Raw genomic sequence first — 21,547 nt, 5'->3', positions numbered from 1 at the left:
TTAAAATCTGAAGTTCCGAAGTAATGAACATTCTTCAGAATTTTATATTGGTAGAGTAGAATCTGGATGGGAAAAAACTTTTACTTAACTTTATTAGTTTGAAAAAATCTGAAGTTCCAAATTAATGAACATTCTTCAGAATTTTATATTGGTAGGGTAGAATATGGATGGGATTTTTTAAATAGATTTGGGTAAATTAGATATGACTGGCCTGATCTCATCAGCCCTTTAATTAAAAGTGTTTGCTTAGACAATTTTATCAACATTTAAAAGCGAATTTAAAATTGAGAAAAAAACAGAACTTCAAACTAAATTCCAAGTACATAAGACAAATTCTGACTATATAAAAATTTAAAAAACCTCCTCTGCCGACTTCCGATAATTTAACCTAATTCCACTGAGTTTTTAAACAGAAATCCAAAATTACACACAGCAATTTAGTTTTATGCCTGAAATTAAAATCCTTTTATAGCTAAGTGCAGTCCCCTTTCCAATAGTGTAGACCCCTTTCGCGGTTCTCTACCAATAATTGGCGGCCCACTGTAACATCTTTTGCCCACAGAAAAAGAATCCAACTGCCAGTCTTACAAAAGAAAATCCTGCGACGTGGATCAGAAGGAGGCCTTTAATCCGCAGGTAAACAGTCTGCTACCCCATTCCTCCTCGCTTAACGCCAATCCATGTCGGCCCATGTCGCTCAGGGTTTCTTTCCGCCGTTCACCTCCTGGGCCGAGCGCCAGCCCTTTCTCGGCTACGTTCTGACTACACTGTTGCCCAATTATATCCAAGAAATATGCCCCCTGCCGGTCATCGTCCTACAGGTATTCTATCCCTGAATTCTGTTATACTTATATCGATTTTATTCTCTTCATTTATTGGCGCTCTTAATCCATCTAATTGCAGGGCGAGAGACAATTGAGATGGCCGACGGTAGCAGTGGCTTGTGTCTGTGGATACGTACTGGGCTTGTTAAGCGGCGGTCACATGCTGCGCCGTACCATGACCAGGAGCCGGAGAGAAAAAGGCTTTTTTTCTTGGGGTTTCACGTTTCTTTGGTACGGCGTCATGTGCCTGGGTGGCCTCTTCCACCACGGCAGTTCCTATTTCCACCTCCATAGCAAAGTTAATGCTATGGAGGTACACCCTCTGACAGCGGCAGACATCCTCCTCGACGTCATGGGGCCCTTCCATGTTCGACCATGCATCATAGCATGCATCCGTCTCCGGCGATTACAGGGCACGCAGCTCCGGCGACTCTGCCGTCTGCCGTGCTCCTGCCCATCGACGACCCTGCCCGCCTCCCCTTTGCCCTCCACTCTGGCGTGCAAGCACTTAATATGATGACTGATTACGATGCGATTCAGACAAATCTGCCGACCCGTTTACACGTATAACCTGACTGATGCTTATCTCAAACATTTGAACAGGGTTTCCATATTTAAACACAGTTGTAGTAAGCTATGTTCCCAATTTGATTAAAAAACAATTCTTTAAATTATACAAATAAAAAATGCGAAATTTGTGTACGTTTGTACAGCTCCGTATCATGTTGTATGCTAATTTTTGGAATGTCACAAAAGTCAAAAAAATTGAAATATGTGAATTTTTGGAATTTTACACCATTTAAAAAATTGAAATACGATATTTGAATGGAGGTTCATCACATAAAAATAATTTCATATTTCACTTTTTTTTCCTTGTGTTTTTTAATAGATTATCAATTATTTTTTTCAAAAAATTAGTTTTTTATTTAATATTATTTGGTTTATGATTTAGGAAACAGTTGTTAGTTAAAAATGTTATAGTCTAACTGCTATATGTTTAGAGATTTTGTGGACAGTTTTTTATTAAATTGGTTATAAATTTAATAGAAATTTGTGAAATTTTCAAAGTGTTAAATTTATAAATATAAATAAAATTACATTTTAAATAATAAAAAATCAAAATTTTATTAAAAATTGTTTTGTTTAAACATTTCAATCCATAATAATTAGACAACTTAAAAATAATCTTGCATCACATCAATTTTTAATATTTGTGATTTTCTTTTTTAGTCATGAAATTTCTAGCAAGGGAACTCTAACTAATATTTTATTACTAATTATTTTATATTTTGTAAATTAATAATTAATATGATTATTTTTTTATTTTTTGTAAGACTATATCTTTATTATGTCTAATTTTTGATCACTATACTAATTATTTTATATTTTGTAAATTAATAAATAATATGATTATTTCTTTTTGTAAGTTTGGTAAGACTATATCTTTATCATGTCCAACTTCTCACTGGAGTAGCACAATATTTAAACCCAAGACTTTCGGTTGGTGAGACTTGCAGTGACCTCTGAGGCTTCTCTCCCAGCTTTTTGAATATAGGAATAAATCTTAAATCAAACTAAATAATTCGTTTCTTTAAGTCTGATAGATCAAAATTTGACCTCAATAAATGTTAACCAATACCATCATCATTATGAATATTTATTAAAACAATAATATTTTTTATTTTTCTAAATTTTAATTATATAATTTTAAATTATAATTGATAAATTAAAAATATAAATATTCAAAAACATTCCTACTTTTATAAAGTTGTATTTAGAATATTGTATATTTATGTGTTTTTCCATCCGGCAATAATTAATAAATTGTAAGTTAAAATAAATTTATATTAAGTTTATTAATAAAATGCATATATTCTAACTTAATTTGGATTGATGTCAATTTAATATTGGACATTTTAAAATTTCGGTCACCCAATTTTTTTTTTTTTTTTAAAACTATTAAAAAAAAAGAAAAACCATAATTTTATTACGTACAATAACAATACATGCATATCTGTGTAGGCAAGTCCTATTTCCACCTCTATAGCAAAGTTAATGCTATAAAGGTACCCCTCTGACAGCCTCATAGAGCATCATCGACCATACATCATCGGACCATGCATCGTAAACTTTATCTGTCTCCGGCATCCGGCTCCGGCTGCCCATCGAAACCCCCGGCGACCCTGCCCGCAGCCACCCGCAGCCTCCCGTCAGATCGTATTTGTTGCGACAACAGTCCCTCTATTTCAAATTTCAGATTTGAGTTTTGAGCGGGATGCACCTTTGTACACGATACATATACGATTGAATTTTGAAAACCCTCCAAACTTTGAAATTTGAATTTCAATGCGCGCTCAAATTTTTGGAATGAACTGATGACAGAACCATTGTTGGGTTTCCACCATGGTTTTCATGTTACATTCACCCAGCGCTGACGTTTCATGAAGTTTGTGGTGAAAGTATCAAAACGTTTCTGAACGAATGCCTCCGCCTCCTCCTCCTGGTTTGAGGTCCCAATCCCCGCCGTGGATGAACGGGGTCGAGGACTGCGTATATCAGCGTAATGACCTGCTTATCCTGTCGTGATAATTAGCGTATCCTAATTACAAATAGCATATAGCTTGCATATCCTTTGGGAACTCGCGTATCTGGTGGTAACTCGCCGATATCAACCGATAACCCATATTCTCGTATTTGGCAATAAGTCGCGTGTATCAAGGAATCCCATATTCGCTAATGATAATAAATCACATACGCAGCAGTGTAATGAGCATATTTGGCTTATCAAAACTCGCATATCTGACACTGGTAATCTGCAAAGACGGCGAGGGCATAATAGTGGCGCCGCGACAATGATCTGCGGAAGAGGCCGCCCCTGCACACCCTATGGTGGCCGGTTGGAACGAGAATGGGCGGCGATTCAAAGGCTAGAGTAGTATCTTCTGATAATAATGTGTAATGAGCATATTTGGCTTATCAAAACTCGCATATCTGACACTGGTAATCTGCAAAGACGACGAGGGCAGAATAGTGGCGCCGCGGCAATGATCTGCGGAAGAGGCCGCCCCTGCACCCCCTATGGTGGCCGGTTGGAACGAGAATGGGCGGCGATTCAAAGGCTAGAGTAGTATCTTCTGATAATAATGTTTGGGCCTCGTGGCCATCGACTTCCCGTTTGTGAATAATGTTTGTGTTTATTATGACTTCCCGTTTGTGAATATCTGACAAATTTTAAATGTTTGTGTTTATTATGACTTTGTCTAATTTATGTGGGGGAGGAGAACGCGGACTAAGCAATTTTGGCTATCACCTGGCTACTAGACAGCCCTGGGCCTGGCTATTAGATTAACAATGAATACTATCCTATTAAATATTACATTCTTATTTGGTTGTACATTTAACTTTGAGTTTACGCCTAATGGCGTTTCTTTGTCAAATCCGGTGCTTGAGTCTTCATAACAGCATCAAGGAAATGTTCTGGTCGGTGTATCGTTAGTTTAAAAAATCATCCTTCCGCCTTTAATTTTTAACTCTTTAGCGCATTTCCTCTTCAATCCTCGGGAAATAGAGGGCGGATAAGAGCATTTTTCGGTCTATGATAAAAACCCTCTGCACTCAACGGACCGACAAAATTAAACCTGATATAAAACGCTCAAAATCACACCTAGAAGTTTTAAAATGATGTCTGCTTCTTGCTGTGCACTTGTAAGTTGCAGAGTTTTAAAATTATATATATTTATTTATTTCGTGCACATGCAAGTTTCAGACAAGATGCATAGAGCACCAATGAGAGAGATTATTAATAGGGTTTCATTTTGAAAAGCCCTTCGCACATGTACAACGTTCAAAATCAAACCTAAAAGTTCTAAAATTATATCTCCTTATTGCTGTGCACATGTAAGTTGCAGAGTTTTAAAACTATATATATTTATTTATTGATGTAAGTTGCAGACAAGATGCATAGAGAACCAATGTGAGTGATTATTAATAGGGTTTCAGTTTAATAATTTATTAGATAATTATTCACGGTTTCATTTATGTTGATAGCCGTCTATCTCAACTTTGGTATGAGGTTTAAGGTTTTAATGATTTATTTGGAAATAAATTATCAGTTAAATTTTTAATTATAAGTATTGTTGTCCGTGTAAATATGGTAGCAAAATTATTCATCTAGTGTGTTTTCTTTCAAAAATATATATTTGAAATGTTAATTATTTTATGTGGTATATGATTAAGTATATTTATTTATACCTATAATATTTATATATTAAATTTTAAAAATGTTTTTTTAATGTAAAATTAAGTTAAATTTTTTCTATGTTTTGCAATGTAATGTAAGAATTAATTGTATTTTCAAAGATTTTATCAAAACTGATTGGTATATTAGGATTGGTATACGGGAGTTCATATGATTTGTTTTTTGGGATTTGGATTTTATTTAGCTTGTGCCAAAAATGAGAAGAAATTTATTTAAAAAGTTTAAACAGAGTTATGTTTTAATAATTTTATTTAAAAATATGAAAAATAAAAAGCTTTAAGAATTATTATATTTTATTTTTACCAAACAGTCATTATAATGAATAATTAGTACCATATAGTATAGTTAGGCTAAGTTTTCAAATATGCATATATTTTAATTATTTTATTTCAAAATAAGAGACTTTAATATTTTTTTATTTTAATTTTGATGAAAGCATTAACCCTTTTGTTGGGGATTAGGAATTCCAACTAATAATTATTATGTCGTTTAGACTCTTCTTGAAGGCCTAATGATAGCTAGTGAAAAGCCTATCCCTAGCTTATTTTTCATAGAAGACCTTAAATCTTGGTCAAGAAAACATCACCCAAAGATATGATTTTAAAGTTTTTCCACTAGAAAACTATGAGAACATTGAGTAAATTCAAATCTTATGAGATCAAATAGTCTAGGACAACATGGTCAATTAGCTAATTTTTTGTCTAACTCAAGTGAATAATTAGCATAAGGATTATTTAGGATTAATTATAATGAGCAATTGAGACCCATTCCATATTCCAATGAACAATAAACTCTTCATTAAATAAGAATTAGCGAATTGGTGCCAAATGCCACATTGGAGGAGCTTTAGTCATGCAACCATAGTATTTAGAGTTTTGGGAGTTTGAAGGCCTCTAGTTATTAGTATATATGGCAATATCTCTTTCACACAATCTCACCGCAAAGAGCATGTCAAGTTTTGTCTCTCATAGTAACAATGAGGTCATACTTGGGTGGATATCAATCATATGTAATCAATTCAAAGAAAGTTGGGCTCCTTGTACGATTGCATGCCAATTATGAATGAGGGACATTGCTTGCAGGGTTGGACCATCAAATGTAGGATAAAATGCTTAATATTCCCATTGAATTCGACACTCTATACATGGAATGCAACCAAACATTTTTCCTCTCTTCCAATTATTTATTAAAAGTGAGTATGAAATTTATGAAAAGGAGAAGTTTCAGTTTGTCACAAATTTTTATTTAATTATGAAATTTATGTAATTATAAATTTTAAATTTTTATTGGGGGGAGAAGAGATGGAGGGGTAATTCATTGCCTCCAAGAACAAGAGGATCACAAATTTCAGTGGGGTCTAGGATCTGCGAAAGAAAAGGAGTTTAAAAACTTAGGATCCTAGGGGATTCAATGTTGGTAACAAGACAAATCTCTAAACCAATGGTAGGAAATTCACCATGTCTTCCCTCAATTGTTCAGGGAATGGAATTTCTATCTTTGAAATTTGAAATTTTTTCTCTACATCACATCCTTAGATCTCTAAACATGAGGTTGATTGCCTAGCCAAGTGGGGTGTCCAATTAGAACAAAGAGTAATTTTGGTTGATGATGTGTGATCTATCGTGCCAATCTAGTAATTAACATTAATAAATAAATAAAAAGTTGAGATTGAATGAATCGACCCCAATGTCAGTTGAATTAAGGAGAATTAACAACAAGTTAAAGTTGGAAGCACACAATCCCACATTGGATGATGGGAAAGGTTGAATTAAGGAGAATTAACAACAAGGGATAGTTGGAAGCACACAATCCCACAACCAATGATGCGAAAGGACATATGGAAGACTGGAAAATCTTGCCCATGTTACAATCCATGCACAACAATCATCACATCTAGAGATACTAAGAAGGAGGTGGGTTAGACTTACATTCACATAGATATTCCGTTCTATAGAAAATGTGGGGTTCAGATCTAGTTGAGGAGAGTCAATTTAATGCCACAATGTATTCCCTATGGGTGAGGATCGCTTCTCTAATGTTTGAGGTGTTGGAGAATTTAATGTTATAAATGAAAGGAAATGGATCTTGAGAAGAGAAGAACCCATAAATTTGGAAAGCCAAAGACATTAATCGGCACATTAGCTTACACTTGGTTGGAACCCTTCTCTAGAGAATTGGATTCTACCAATGATGGGGAGAAACTATGCTAGTAGGAATTTCAAGAGCTCGAAGACTGTTGTGAGAAAAAACTTCAAAAACTTGATGGGAATATCTGAATTGCTAAGAAGGAGAATGGAAGTTTTAGAAAGAGGGATGACCTAGCCTAACCGGTTGATTACAAATGGGTATGGATGCATGCAAAGATGGAACTTTATCTCATTCACATGGAGATAGAGTTGCTACTAAGGATGAAGGAGCCTGCCTGGAGCTAAGAGGAAGAAAGAAATTAGGACTCCCTGGGACCCACCTTGTCTTTGAAAGATATGATCAATGCAGGTGTGGCACATAATGAAGGAGGAGCACACAACAAGCAGGAAGAAACTATGGACAAGCGAGACCCTAGCCCTTCAAGGGAGAATTAATAAATAATGTAGTATGCTATGTAAATTTGAAAACTTTTTGGGGAAATTCTGTAAAATTTATGGGCATTTTCATTGTAATATTGTAGAGCAGAAGACCTACGACACTAAGAAAGTTAAGTTGTGGCTCTACTAGAGTTTTGGACCCACTGATGTTACTATTGAATAGTTATAAAATTTTAGATAATTTTGAAAATTATATGATTTAAAAGATTGACTTTTTCATTCATTAAATCCTTTCATATTTTAAGTCATTTTCAAATTAGAAAACGTTTTATGACATTTTGTCATTAAAGTTATGAGGAAATTTTAATCCTTTAAATATTTTAATTTAAGTGAAAGATATATATATATATATAGATAGATATACGAGAATGTAATTGCCAAGCTAAAAAGCAATGAGGTTATACGAGAATGTAATTGCCAAGCTAAAAAGCAATGAGGGGTGGTCAAAAGATATAAAATGTAATATCAAATTTAAACAAGTTTGCCCCCTCTCCCTTACCCTATTTAGAGGAAGCAGGATGTGCTGGCACGATCTTAGCTGGGATAGTCATCATCCTTCTTCTCTATGCTGACGATATTGTTCTTCTCGCAAGGTGCCCATCTGATCTTGATAAGCAACTTAGGGTTCTTAAGGATTTCTGCTCTACTAGGGGTATGACTGTTAACACTGACAAAACAAAAGTTATGATTATCAAATCCAGGAAGTACACTTATGCTAATTTTATGTATGACAATAATAACTTGGAGGAAGTGTATTCTTACAAGTACCTAGGAATTGATATTCATCACAAGCTCAACTGGAACTACAGTATTGAGAAAAATATCAATGGGGGGCGGAAAGCTTATTTTGGTCTTGAAAATAATTGTAAAAATGCAAACCTCGTAATGTGGGATAAAAAGAAGTTCCTCTTTGAAACTTTAGTCACTCCTGTTATCTTATATGGATGTGAGGTCTGGGGTTGCAGCATCTCTAGAGAATCCACGAGAAAGATTGAGCAAATCCAGAAGTGTTTTATAACATATAACCTAAAAATTAAAAGCAATACACCCTATCATATTCTCCTTATAGAAGTAGGTCTTTCCCTTATCAAGAGCCTAGCTATGACTAGGCTTCTATTGTACAAGCACAAACTCAACAACATAGGAGATCATAGACTTCCTAAGCTAGCTTTAAATTCTAGCCAAAACCACCTAAGGCTCAAGCGGGGGTGGTATAAAGACACGAGGGCCTGGCTAAACCATTGGGAGATCAACGAGAATGATGCATTGCAAAACATTTTTTTTTTCTCAGTAAAATTAAACTATTTCTATTGAGTAAAATATAGTACAATCCAGAGTGACAAGAAACCGGATGACCGGAAATGATGAAACTATCAACCTCGGTCCTGGAGAAGGGGTGAACCATTCACAGAGCTACAACAATTAACTTGAGAGCAAAAACTAACAATTACCCCACAGGGGCAGAATTATCAACACGATGTTTTTTCCCTTTCTTTTTATTGACTTTTATCCAAGCATCTTGGGGAGTATGAGCTAAAACAACTTGAAGACTAGAGTTCTCCAACAGGGGGATCTCCTTATCTGATTCAGAAAAGGAGGTCTCATGGACACATTTCTGGGCAGCTGCTATGATAGTGGTTTGCGCAGGAGTATCAGTGAACGGATCCATCGTTTGAGGCACCTGGTCTGGTTCTGCATCGCTCTCCTCATCTTCCGAGCTTGAGGAATCAGAACTCACTGCTGGCAGCGGAGGACAAGGGGTTCAACATTTGGGTTTGGTCTTTGCAAAGTTGCCCTTTTTCGATTTTGCAGGCAGCGATGGGCAAGAATTCTGCAGGTGCCCTGTTAGGTGACAGTGGCGGCAGCGGAATAAGAATAGAATAAGAATAGAAGGGGCCTTGAGCACCTTGGTTGGGCCCTACGGAAGATGTGTGCATATACGGAAGATGTGTGCATATACGGAAACTGGGCATATACGGAAGATGTGCGCATATACAGAAACTGGGCATATACGGAAGATGTGCGCATATACGGAAACTGGGCATATACGGAAGATGTGCGCATATACAAAAACTGGGCATATACGGAAGATGTGTGCATATACGGAAACTGGGCATATACGGAAGATGTGGGCATATACGGAAACTGGGCATATACAGAAGATGTGCGCATATACGGAAACTGGAAATATACAGAAGATGTGCGCATATACGGAAACTGGGCATATACGGAAGATGTGCGCATATACGGAAACTGGGCATATACGGAAGATGTGCGCATATACGGAAGATGTGTGCATATACAGAAACTGGGCATATACGGAAGATGTGCACATATACAGAAACTTGGCATATACGGAAGATGTGCGCATATACGGAAACTGGGCATATACGAAAGATGTGCGCATATACGGAAACTAGGCATATACGGAAGATGTGCGCATATACGGAAACTGGGCATATACGGAAGATGTGTGCATATACGGAAGATGTGCGCATATATGGAAACTGGGCATATACGAAAGATGTGTGCATGTACGGAAGATGTGCGCATATACGGAAGATGTGCGCATATACGGAAACTGGGCATATACGGAAGATGTGCGCATATACAGAAACTGGGCATATACGGAAGATGTGTGCATATACGGAAGATGTGTGCATATACGGAAACTGGGCATATACGAAAGATGTGGGCATATACAGAAACTGGGCATATACGGAAGATGTGCGCATATACGGAAGATGTGCGCATATACGGAAACTGGGCATATACGGAAGATGTGTGCATATACGGAAGATGTGCGCATATACGGAAACTGAGCATATACGGAAGATGTGCGCATATACGGAAACTGGGCATATACGGAAGATGTGCGCATATACAGAAACTGGGCATATACGGAAGATGTGTGCATATACGGAAACTGGGCATATACGGAAGATGTGTTCATATACGGAAGATGTGCGCATATACGAAAACTGGGCATATACGGAAGATGTGTGCATATACGGAAGATGTGCGCATATACGGAAACTGGGCATATACGGAAGATGTGTGCATATACGGAAGATGTGTGCATATACGGAAACTGGGCATATACGGAAGATGTGCGCATATACGGAAACTGGGCATATACAGAAGATGTGCGCATATACGGAAACTGGGCATATACGGAAGATGTGCGCATATACAAAAACTGGGCATATACGGAAGATGTGTGCATATACGGAAGATGTGTGCATATACGGAAACTGGGCATATACGGAAGATGTGCGCATATACGGAAACTGGGCATATACGGAAGATGTGCGCATATACGGAAACTGGGCATATACGGAAGATGTGCGCATATACGGAAGATGTGTGCATATACGGAAACTGGGCATATACGGAAGATGTGCGCATATACGGAAGATGTGCGCATATACGGAAGATGTGCGCATATACGGAAACTGGGCATATACGGAAGATGTGTGCATATACGGAAGATGTGTGCATATACGGAAACTGGGCATATACGGAAGATGTGCGCATATACGGAAACTGGGCATATACGGAAGATGTGCGCATATACGGAAACTGGGCATATACGGAAGATGTGTGCATATACGGAAACTGGGCATATACGGAAGATGTGTGCATATACGGAAACTGGGCATATACGAAATATGTGTACGGAAACTGGGCATATACGGAAGATGTGCGCATATACGGAAACTGGGCATATACGGAAGATGTGTGCATATACGGAAACTGGGCATATACGGAAGATGTGCGCATATACGGAAACTGGGCATATACGGAAGATGTGTGCATATACGGAAACTGTGCATATACGGAAGATGTGCGCATATACGGAAACTGTGCATATACGGAAGATGTGCGCATATACGGAAACTGGGCATATACGGAAGATGTGCGCATATACGGAAACTGTGCATATACGGAAGATGTGCGCATATACGGAAACTGGGCATATACGGAAGATGTGCGCATATACGGAAACTGTGCATATACGGAAGATGTGCGCATATACGGAAACTGTGCATATACGGAAGATGTGCGCATATACGGAAACTGGGCATATACGGAAGATGTGTGCATATACGGAAACTGGGCATATACGGAAGATGTGCGCATATACGGAAACTGGGCATATACGGAAGATGTGTGCATATACGGAAACTGGGCATATACGGAAGATGTGCACATATACGGAAACTGGGCATATACGGAAGATGTGCGCATATACGGAAGATGTGTGCATATACGGAAACTGGGCATATACGGAAGATGTGCGCATATACGGAAACTGGGCATATACGGAAGATGTGCGCATATACGGAAACTGGGCATATACGGAAGATGTGCGCATATACGGAAGATGTGCCAAATCCAGGTCTATGAAGCAACCTCCATCATATCTGCAATGTGCCATCCATCAAGTCTGCCATAGAAACAAGTATATACCTGTCTCATCGTCAAGGGTTTTACCTTTGGCCTCATTTATTTCCTACTCAATTTTGTCCTAAAGAAACTTACATGTCGATGCATCATATCCATCTCTATTGAAACGTATGCAATGAAGATCAGACTTTTCTCCTTGAAACTGTCTGCCACCGCTGCCTCTAAAATTTCTTCTTCCTTTACCTCTTCGGCCACCTATTCCTCTAGAAGAATCTTGAGTATGATTCTTCTCTTTATCTTCAATACACACAACTTCTTTAGAAGACTAAGGAGTTGTCTTCTTCCCAGAAACCTTCTCTCTCTCAGCAAACTTCTTTAGAACACCAGTGGTTTTGATATCATGCATAATAGATCTTACTTTTGATGCTAAAGCAAGAGGATCATCATTTTTCAATTCAAGACTGAATAATTTAATCATCAATTGGACAACTTCAAGTTGAGAGAGTGAGTCATAAAGTTCCTTCAACTTATGTAAGGCTTCAAAAGAATTTGAAAATGGTGCATTATGACGACTCACCTCTTCATTTACAGATGATGCAATCAAGGCATAGGCATTTTTGTTCTTGTTTTCCCAGGAGCTGCAGTAAAGATATGATGAAGTCAGAGTGACGACACGCACCGTCACCCTTACATAGAGGCTAGCAAAACTGTAGGAGGAAAAGGTGCTGAAGGAGTAGGTGGATGCAGCGCAACACAAAGAAAGCATCCTCAAGGCTACAATAGGGCCTTGGCTTGATGAAGCATATGCGCTCATAGCCACCACCGAAGGAAAATTGGTTAGTTTGCAGGGAACACATCAGAGGGTACAAGCAGATGGCGAAGGGCCAGTGACGGAGTAGCAGGAGTGTAATGTCCATATGATGTTGGAAGGCTATTGGATCACCTCAAGATGTTCCTTCACCTACTCTATTGACAGCATTTGATGGTCATTCTCATAGGTTGCACGGGATTATTCAAGCCTTTCACATATGTGTTGGGGGAAAGGTGGTAAATATTGAGTTATAAATAGTCGATGCGAACCTAGATTACAACCTCCTTTTAGGTAGGAATTGGATTTATGAGATGGATGCTATTATATCGTCGTTATTTTCGCATCCTTTGTTTTCCTCATGAAGGGAGAATTGTAAAGATTAATCAGATGGATTATTCTCCGGGTGACTCCCAAAATTATTCTCCGGTATTTATGGCCTCCATGATAGCTAGATCGAGTGCATTAATGATTGAATAATGGCAACACACCCTTCCTACCATCACCAAAGATATCATTCACTCATGAGATTTTTGGGTTGGATAAAAGTATATTGGCATTTAATGTTGAATCGAGATGTTAAATATTATCTCTATAAGTAGTTTCTTGTTCAATATTCCTTTAATATTGTTGAGAATGAAGAGGAAGATGTCAGTGTTGGAAGGGGAAACTCATGACAACACAAGCTAACAACCATGGTCCATGAGCATGATTGTCCTAGGAGAGGAGGGAGGGGCAGAGGTTGTAAACCTCCTCTTCCATGGCATACTCTAGGAGTAAAATGGTTTTATGAGGATCTTATGTAACACATTAGAAGATTGATTGTGGCACTGGAAGTGAAGGAGATAAGAAATACTAGGGGTTGTCAATGGGCATTGAGTAACCTGCTCGAACGACACATGCGAGACTAGGAAGAGACTATGTGTGTGTTGGAAGTCCAAATCATGGATCTAGACTTTCATCTCGTCTAGGCTAGAGCAATATTGCGTGTTCTAGCTAATACTCTAGGAATTCAACTGCCTCCACCACCCCTGCTTATAGCACCCTCTAACTCCTCAGATGGCTCAAACTCTTCTTCTTTAAGTTCTCAGACTTGATTTCTCAAGGTGCAAAACCACCCAATCCTGAGAAGTTACGTCTAGTTTTCGAGATGGAGAATACCTTCTCAAAAGAAGGGCCATTGAGAAACAATGTGAAGGAATAGGCCACTAGTGGTAGGAAAATACTGAAAGACAAGTAGACAAAAGAGAAACTGCAATAGGATGTAGACACCAACTTTGAAATGATGCTTATCAAGTGGGAAATACCACCATGGTTGAAGGAAGGTCATGACGATCCCTTCAATTAACTCTTGGCATGGCCTTGACTACTACCATGAATCAAGAAAATCATTTTCCGTGTTTCTTACTCATTTGCATAGTAGTTGTGTTTTCTACATTTAAAAACTAGCTTCATGACATTTATGAAAGTCATCTAGTTTCCCATCTATGGGAAGATGGTCACCCCCAAGGCATGCACAATGTTAGTCCTAGATCAAATATGCAATTTTTTTTTGTTTTCATATGCTCAATTTAGACATTGTCCACTGAAAAAATCGATATCAATATATTTGTACTCTATGTAAATTCTTAATAATCTAATGAAATTTTACTTACAAAAATAATATGTGTGTGTGTGAACTATGTATATATTATATAAAACAATTAAAAGACAAACATTCTCCTGTTTAAAAAGATTTCAAATAGTTTCGTTATTCTATATTTCTTCACAATCTAAGTGCCCAAAGAGATTTTGAAGCAGTTGAATCCATTTATGCATTCAAAAATGCAATTTAAATAATGACAAGTTATAACACCCAGACGAGGATGATGTACCGTAAGTGATCAACATAGAGTTGACATATGTGCCTTTTAAAAATAAAGGTAAATAAAAAACAATGTCAACTATAATTAAAAACAAAAATGAATATACATAATTGGTTAGTTTTAATGAAAATCATTATAAAACATCAATAATCCTAATTTCACTTAGCAAATGTGGTAAAAATATTTCACTCTCACTCTTAGCCATAAATAAAATATTTTGATGTTCATGTGAAGAAACATAGTTTTATATAAATTTTTAAAAGAAATAAAGTAATTAAAAGTTAAAAATAAATAAATAAAATCTTATATTTTCCCTTTTAAATGTGAGGAATATGTATAATTCTTATACCTCTTACAAATATAAAACTTGAATAAACTATTTTAATATGAATTTTAGTATATGTATGTGATATTTCAATATAAAATTTGAATAAACTATTTGAATATTCAAATTAGTTAATTTATTTTAATATTAATTTTACATATATGTATATAACCATAACAAAATATTCCAATACCCAAAGAAATAAAGTAATTGAATTTGTTGAAATTAAAATAATTCAATAACTTTTATATGTATTTAATATATTGATTAAAAAAAATATTTTAATGTAAATAATGTCATGTATTTTAAGTGGTTTAACTATTTTAGATTTTGGCCTTTGATATTCTTTTAGTTGATTTTATTTAAAATCCTATCAAGAAATTTGATCCTCCGTGCTTACCACATCCATGGCTAATATATATATATATATATATATATAGGCTTTATTGTCGTCCATGGCTAAGATACATACATACATACATATATATATATATATATATATATATATATAGATGCTTCAACGTGGATGTTGCATTTACAAACTTTATATATACTTTCATTTTATATTTTGGTTTTGAAAGACATTGCATGTATATTGATATATTGATAATAAGAAACATAAACCACTTGAAAAAACTTGATATTTCCTTATATTTTGATGTTAAATTTCAAACAAAATGGATTTAATATTGTTTGAATTATTATAAAATGTATATTTTATATTAATCTAAAACAATTTTTTAAGCAATTAAAAATAATATGATTTTAATTACACTATATTTATATTTTTAATTAAAATATTCAAATAAGTTTTTTGTAAATTAGTTTAACATCTTTCCATCTACTTAAAAAATATGTTAAGATGTTAGATCATCTTCATAATAGCGGTAGCTATAAAAAGCTTCCCAAAAACCCTTTAAAAAAGGTTTCTAGGAATGTGGCTCTTGCCATCAAGTCCATTAGCTCAGTGAGTTCCCTGCACCATAAACTCATTGAGAGCAACCCTATCACTCCCAGGATCTATGGTCTCCCCAAAATTCACAAGGAAGGAGCTCCATTAAGGCCCATTGTCAACACCATTGGAGGTCCTACCTACCTTCTTGCTAAGTTCTTTGCGTTAAGGCTTAAGCCCTTAATTGGTCGTACGAAGTCCTTCGTAAAAGACTCTGCTTCCTTTATTAATGAACTCAAGGACATTAAGCTTGACCCTGGGGACATTCTTGTTAGTTTCGATGTTGTTTCCCTGTACACTTGCATCCCTATTAGTGAGGCCTTGGAGGTTATCAACCGCCTTACAGATCCTGACACGGCTCGCTTAGTTGAGATCTGCCTCACTTCCACATTTTTCTGTTTTGAGGGCGAGTTCTTTGAGCAAACCTATGGGGTTGCAATGGGCTCATCCCTATCCCCAGTCGTTGCTAATCTGTTTATCAAAGATTTTGAGTCCAAGGCTCTTAACTCATCCCGTCTTCTGCCCAAGCTTTGGAAAAGGTATGTGGATGACACCAATGTTATCTAGTCTCATGGCCAAGAGGAATTAGATCTCTTCTTCGATCATCTCAACAGTCAATCCTCAGCCATTAAGTTCACTAAAGAGCAGGAAGTTGATGGATGCCTCCCTTTCCTTGATATTCTCATTTCTAAGAATAGCGATGGCTCCCTCTCCCACCAAGTTTTTCGAAAGAAAACACATACAGAGCAGTATCTTCATGCCAGTTCCCACCATTTCCCAGCTCAGAAGATGGGGGTTCTCAACACCCTTGCTACCAGAGCCCTAAGGATCTCGGATAAAAAGAGCTTTGAGAAAGAAAAATCCCATCTCCTTGACGTCTTTGTTGAGAATGGATATAGTAGATACATGGGACAGAAGGCTTTCATAAAAGCCGCCATGAATTCTCTTACTAAAAGGGAACCGAAGGAACGTATTCCCGGTGTCCATCTTCCATTTGTTCAGGGGACCACTGATAAGATTGCAAGGATTCTCAAGATGCATAGCATCCCTGTAACCTTTAGGCCCCTTAACACCATTCATATGTCCCTCAGGTCAGCAAAGGATCCTATCGACCCTAAAGATATGAAAGGGGTATATATTATCCCTTGTTCCTGTGGGACCCCCTATATTGGTGAGACGGGCCGCTCCATCAATCAAAGGATTAGTGAACACGCAGCTGACCTTAAGCATAGGAGATCAAAGTCTTCGGCTTTAGCTGAGCATGCGGAAAAAACGAATCATCATGTTTGTATTGAAGATGCTAGTGTCATTGCTAGGGTTTCTCAATTCCATCATCGAAAATTTAGGGGAGCTCTGGAAATTGAAAAGAAGCCGAGCAATCTCAATAAAGAGGATGGTTGGAAAATCAATGGATGTTAGGTCCCTGCTCTCTCTTCCTAGTCGCTTCCTTCTTTTCCACCCCTCCTCCTCCCCTCCCCTTGTTTCTGGTCTCTTTTTTTTAATTAATTATTAATTATTAGTATTATTTTTTAACCTAATATTTAGTTATTTAATATTATTAATAATAATTCATTTAAATTATTATTATTTATTATTTATTTTATTTTATTTTATTTTATTTTTATTTATTTATTTATTATCTTAATCTTATTATTATTATTTTATTTTATTTGTTTTTCTACATATTTATTTTGTTTTTAGGATTTTATTGTATTTATTTGTTTATTTTTATTTTATTTATTTATTTATTTATTATTATTATTATTATTTAATTTTAATTTTATTTAATTAATTTATTTATTTGATCCCATATTTCAAGTAACTTCATATTAGATTATTTTATTTATTCATCCTTTTTCGAGGTTAGAACCCTATTCCTTTCTAGCCGTTGGCCTAGCTAGTGGTTGGAGACTTTGCTCATGCTATTTAACATGCAAAGTTGGATCTGGTCCTTCAACTTGTCCTGACGATGAACCACATTGGCTGGTTCAAAACACGTCGACAAATGATAGATAGATCTACCCGTCGACAAATGATAGATCTTGTGATTTATGCCGAAAAATCTCTCATAAACCAATATGGATCACAGAAGCCTCAATTCAACAATATTAATATGTAATTATAATTTTCTTTAGATAATTGAAATTTTGACTTTTTAATATAACACATAGAAAAATAATAATTTATTTTTTTTATAAATAGCTAATAATTTTTTTTTTTTTTATAAATAGCTAATAAATCATAAATACAGATTTTGATATTATATTAAGCTACATTAAATTTATAATTTTAATTATTATAAATTTCTTTTACCTTTAAAAATAACTGACAGAAAACATTATATATGTAAAAATAATTAGTCTAAATATTATATTGGAAAAAAATTCAAACTAATAAAAGCAATATATAGAATATAAAAAATATAATATAATATAAACTAAAATTATAATATAATTAAAAATATATACTAATACTACAGTGACCTCGCACTTCCAAGGAGAGGCACTTTCACTTTATCTTTAAGGCTAGAAATATATATTAAAAAATAAATAAAACGTTAGAAATGCATTTTCATGTAGCCTGGTATGAATTAAGAGTGTTAATTATTGTGTAAATGGTCAACAAGTTGATTTACGCTCTTAGGCCATGACGAGATAGGCCTTAATTTTACTTAATTTGTTCCTCGGTGTTTCTCCGCATTTCTGGAACAATGTATCCATTATTTCTCTGAAATGGTGTTTAAGTAGACTCTCTGTCGCTACTCTCAATTGACTTGCATAACGTTTCCTTTAGGCTTCCCTTTTAAAAGCTGATCTTCTCATAGCATCCATCACCTGTTTTCACTTTTAAAAGCTGATCTTCTCATAGCATCCATCACCTGTCTTCACGGACGTGAAGACAGTCGTTAGATTGAATAATTTCAGTGTGTTTACAGTTAAGCAAATTTGGGGTTATTTTGGTTGGGCTGAAAATAACAAATTTTTTAATGGCCATATGTATGGGGCTGTATAAGTCTACCATTGCAGTTATTTAACTATAAGTATATAGCTTATGTGCATTTATATCTATGAACAAATTAATTATCTGTTATTAACCCTTAATTATCTAACAAAACTTACATGCCCTCTACCAATGAAAATCAGTGCACAAGATAGAATAAAAAATATACAATTGAAACATTCAATTTATTTCAATTTACAAAGGCAAATTCTCCAACAGCTTTGAGTGGATTCTCATGAAAATCAGTGCAAAAGATAGAATAAAAAATATACAATTGAAACATTCAATTTATTTCAATTTACAAAGGCAAATTCTCCAACAGCTTTGAGTGGATTCTCAATTTACACAGTGCAGTTTTGATCTATAACACTTGATTTATCGGACATTCAATTTAGAAGACAAATTTCTCCAAACTGCTTTGAGTGGATAACACTTGATTTATCGGACATTCAATTTAGAAGACAAATTTCTCCAAACTGCTTTGAGTGGATTCTCATTTATACAACACTTTTCCATTAGTTTACATTTTGATAGTCCCCTGAATTTAATACTAATGTTGCTAAATCTGGATTCTATCATCATAACTGAATAATTCGATGCCGAATTCTTTTTGGAAATCTAATTTGATGCTACCATAAAATAAATAAACAAATAAGGAGTCAACACATTTTACAGTGGATTCCAAAACCGGTTACTCATGGTTCTGCGAAGCACGCCTTCGGTTTCAGGATCGAAGGCATCCTTTGAAAAAATCTCACCATCATCTTTTTCTGCAGAATTCATGTAAAGAAAATTGGGTATAATATTAATGATCTTTTCCTGCATTTTCCTAATTTTCTCCTCAGAATAACTGCTCAATACGTCCTCGATTTTGAAGGTGTTTCTGGAATTCACCAATCTCTTCTCTGCAATAATAACAGAGTAGGTTTCTGGGTCTGAAGGAAGATGCCATGTGTATTTCTCATACGCAGAATCCCTTATGAGAAATACGGGTATACACCCAGCTATCAACCCATGAAAATTTGATCGCCAGGTCAGGGTATTCCTGGGTGGTTGCAGGCAGAAATTGGCCTTCAGCAATTCCTGCATCAGGGCCTCCGGCCTGTGACTGCACTGCATCTTAGTGCAATTCACCATCAGCCATTCGAAGAATCCATGCATTGCTCAATAACGGCACGCCGGATTGCCAGACCCCGGCGCGCGGAACCCACGAACGCAAATGAGAAATCCCGCCTCGCAGATGCCAGAGTCTCCGTCCATTCCTTCAATTCCTGCTGCGAATTCGGATGAAAAGAAGTCAAATACGGAATGGCCTGCTCTTTGTCGATCCAGGTTTGGCTCTCCCAACAATGTCGTGACATTGCCCATGGCCGAGAGCTCCAAGAGACTCGTTCCCCATTTAACTCCGCTCGCCATGGTAGGCTGCTCAGGTCCCAAGCGGTTCGCCCGGTCGCTATAAAATGATCCATTCCGCCCCTTTTGCTCCAGCTCCAGCTTCCATTATTCTCCAGCCAAGAAATCAGCTCTGCCCCATGACCCGAGGCCCAGTCTCTTTCGTTCCCGTAAAGATAACGTAGGGCATCCAGGCCGATGTAATAGGGTATATAAAAGGCATGGCACTGGTATTTTTTCGCGGTTAAATTCAAATTTGAATTCGAATTCAAATAGACTAGTGATATAAATAACATTAATATCGTCAGGTTGGTAAATGTGCTCATCAATACACCAGAGGGAGGCCAAAGTGGCTGCGGGCAGGGTCGCCGTCGAGGGGCAGGAGCACGGTAGCCGGAGAGGGATGGATGCGCCGGATGGATGCCATGATGCATGGTCGAGGATGAAAGGTCGCCATGACGTCAACCACGCCGTCTGCCGCTGTCAGATGGGGTACCTCCATAGCATTAACTTTGCTATGGAGGTGGAAATAGGAAATGCCCTTCCACCACTGCATAAGTCCCTCGCCCTTCTTTTATAAAACTAATATCATCGGAACGGCGTGCTTCTCGCTCTCGATCGTCCCCGGTTCGATTCCCGCTAACGACACATCCAACGCCGCTCGGCTCCTTCTTCTGGCTATCTATGGCGGCGTCGTCTTCTCGGCCGTAACCGGTTCGCAGGCTGTGCTGGAAGTGCTCTACCTGGGGCCTATGGTTTTGGGAGCCGTAGCGGGAGCTTGGTTTCTGTGGAGGGTTAATACCGAGGCCGCCGCGAGGCAAACGTCCGAGGCGGCGAGAAGACGAATATGGAAGTGGTCTACAGTGGCGGTCATGGGAACGCTAATTGCGATTGGAGGTATTGTGGGGGATAAATGGCTGTGCGTGCTCTTTGGCTCGAATTTCAGTATGATGTTTTGGGCATTCTTAGGCTGTAATGTCACCCTCTTTGCTTGTTTTCCGATTGTTCTCCTTCACGCATCTGAGCAACTCAAAAACTCCAATCTGAAGCAATCGTGAATAATTTCATTTACGCGTTTCGCGTTGTCCCGGTATGTGGGAACCCGATCCGCTGTCTTTTAGAAAAAGA

The 21,547-nt window shown here is 36.8% G+C and overlaps 1 protein-coding gene and 1 pseudogene across 1 annotated transcript; one reads left to right on the top strand and one right to left on the bottom strand.

Moving 5' to 3' along the window:
* The first annotated feature begins 444 nt into the window (after positions 1 to 444).
* LOC149189818 (uncharacterized) lies at positions 445 to 21,512 on the top strand. Its single transcript, XM_089411944.1, has 3 exons — positions 445 to 821; positions 904 to 1,092; positions 20,971 to 21,512. The coding sequence occupies exons 1-3, from the start codon at positions 681 to 683 to the stop codon at positions 21,475 to 21,477; spliced, it is 837 nt and encodes a 278-aa protein (XP_089268070.1). The 5' UTR covers positions 445 to 680; the 3' UTR covers positions 21,478 to 21,512.
* Positions 19,697 to 20,188, bottom strand: LOC149189819 (xyloglucan galactosyltransferase XLT2 pseudogene; annotated as a pseudogene).
* Positions 21,513 to 21,547: the final 35 nt, after the last annotated feature.

The sequence above is a fragment of the Pinus tabuliformis genome, chromosome 3_1 (genome assembly GCF_031772625.1).
Source record: "Pinus tabuliformis cultivar Carrire ecotype Pingquan chromosome 3_1, CPIR1, whole genome shotgun sequence".
Taxonomy (NCBI): Eukaryota; Viridiplantae; Streptophyta; class Pinopsida; order Pinales; family Pinaceae; genus Pinus; species Pinus tabuliformis.
The sequence above is the reverse complement of the archived record's forward strand: the minus strand, read 5'-3'. Positions and strand labels throughout refer to the sequence as shown.

Coding starts and splice junctions, on each gene's coding strand:
- LOC149189818 (XM_089411944.1), top strand. CDS start 681: ATGTCGGCCCATGTCGCTCAGGGTTTCTTTCCGCCGTTCACCTCCTGG. Junction 822..903: donor TGCCGGTCATCGTCCTACAG/GTATTCTATCCC, acceptor ATCTAATTGCAG/GGCGAGAGACAATTGAGATG. Junction 1,093..20,970: donor TGGGTGGCCTCTTCCACCAC/GGCAGTTCCTAT, acceptor CCCTTCCACCAC/TGCATAAGTCCCTCGCCCTT.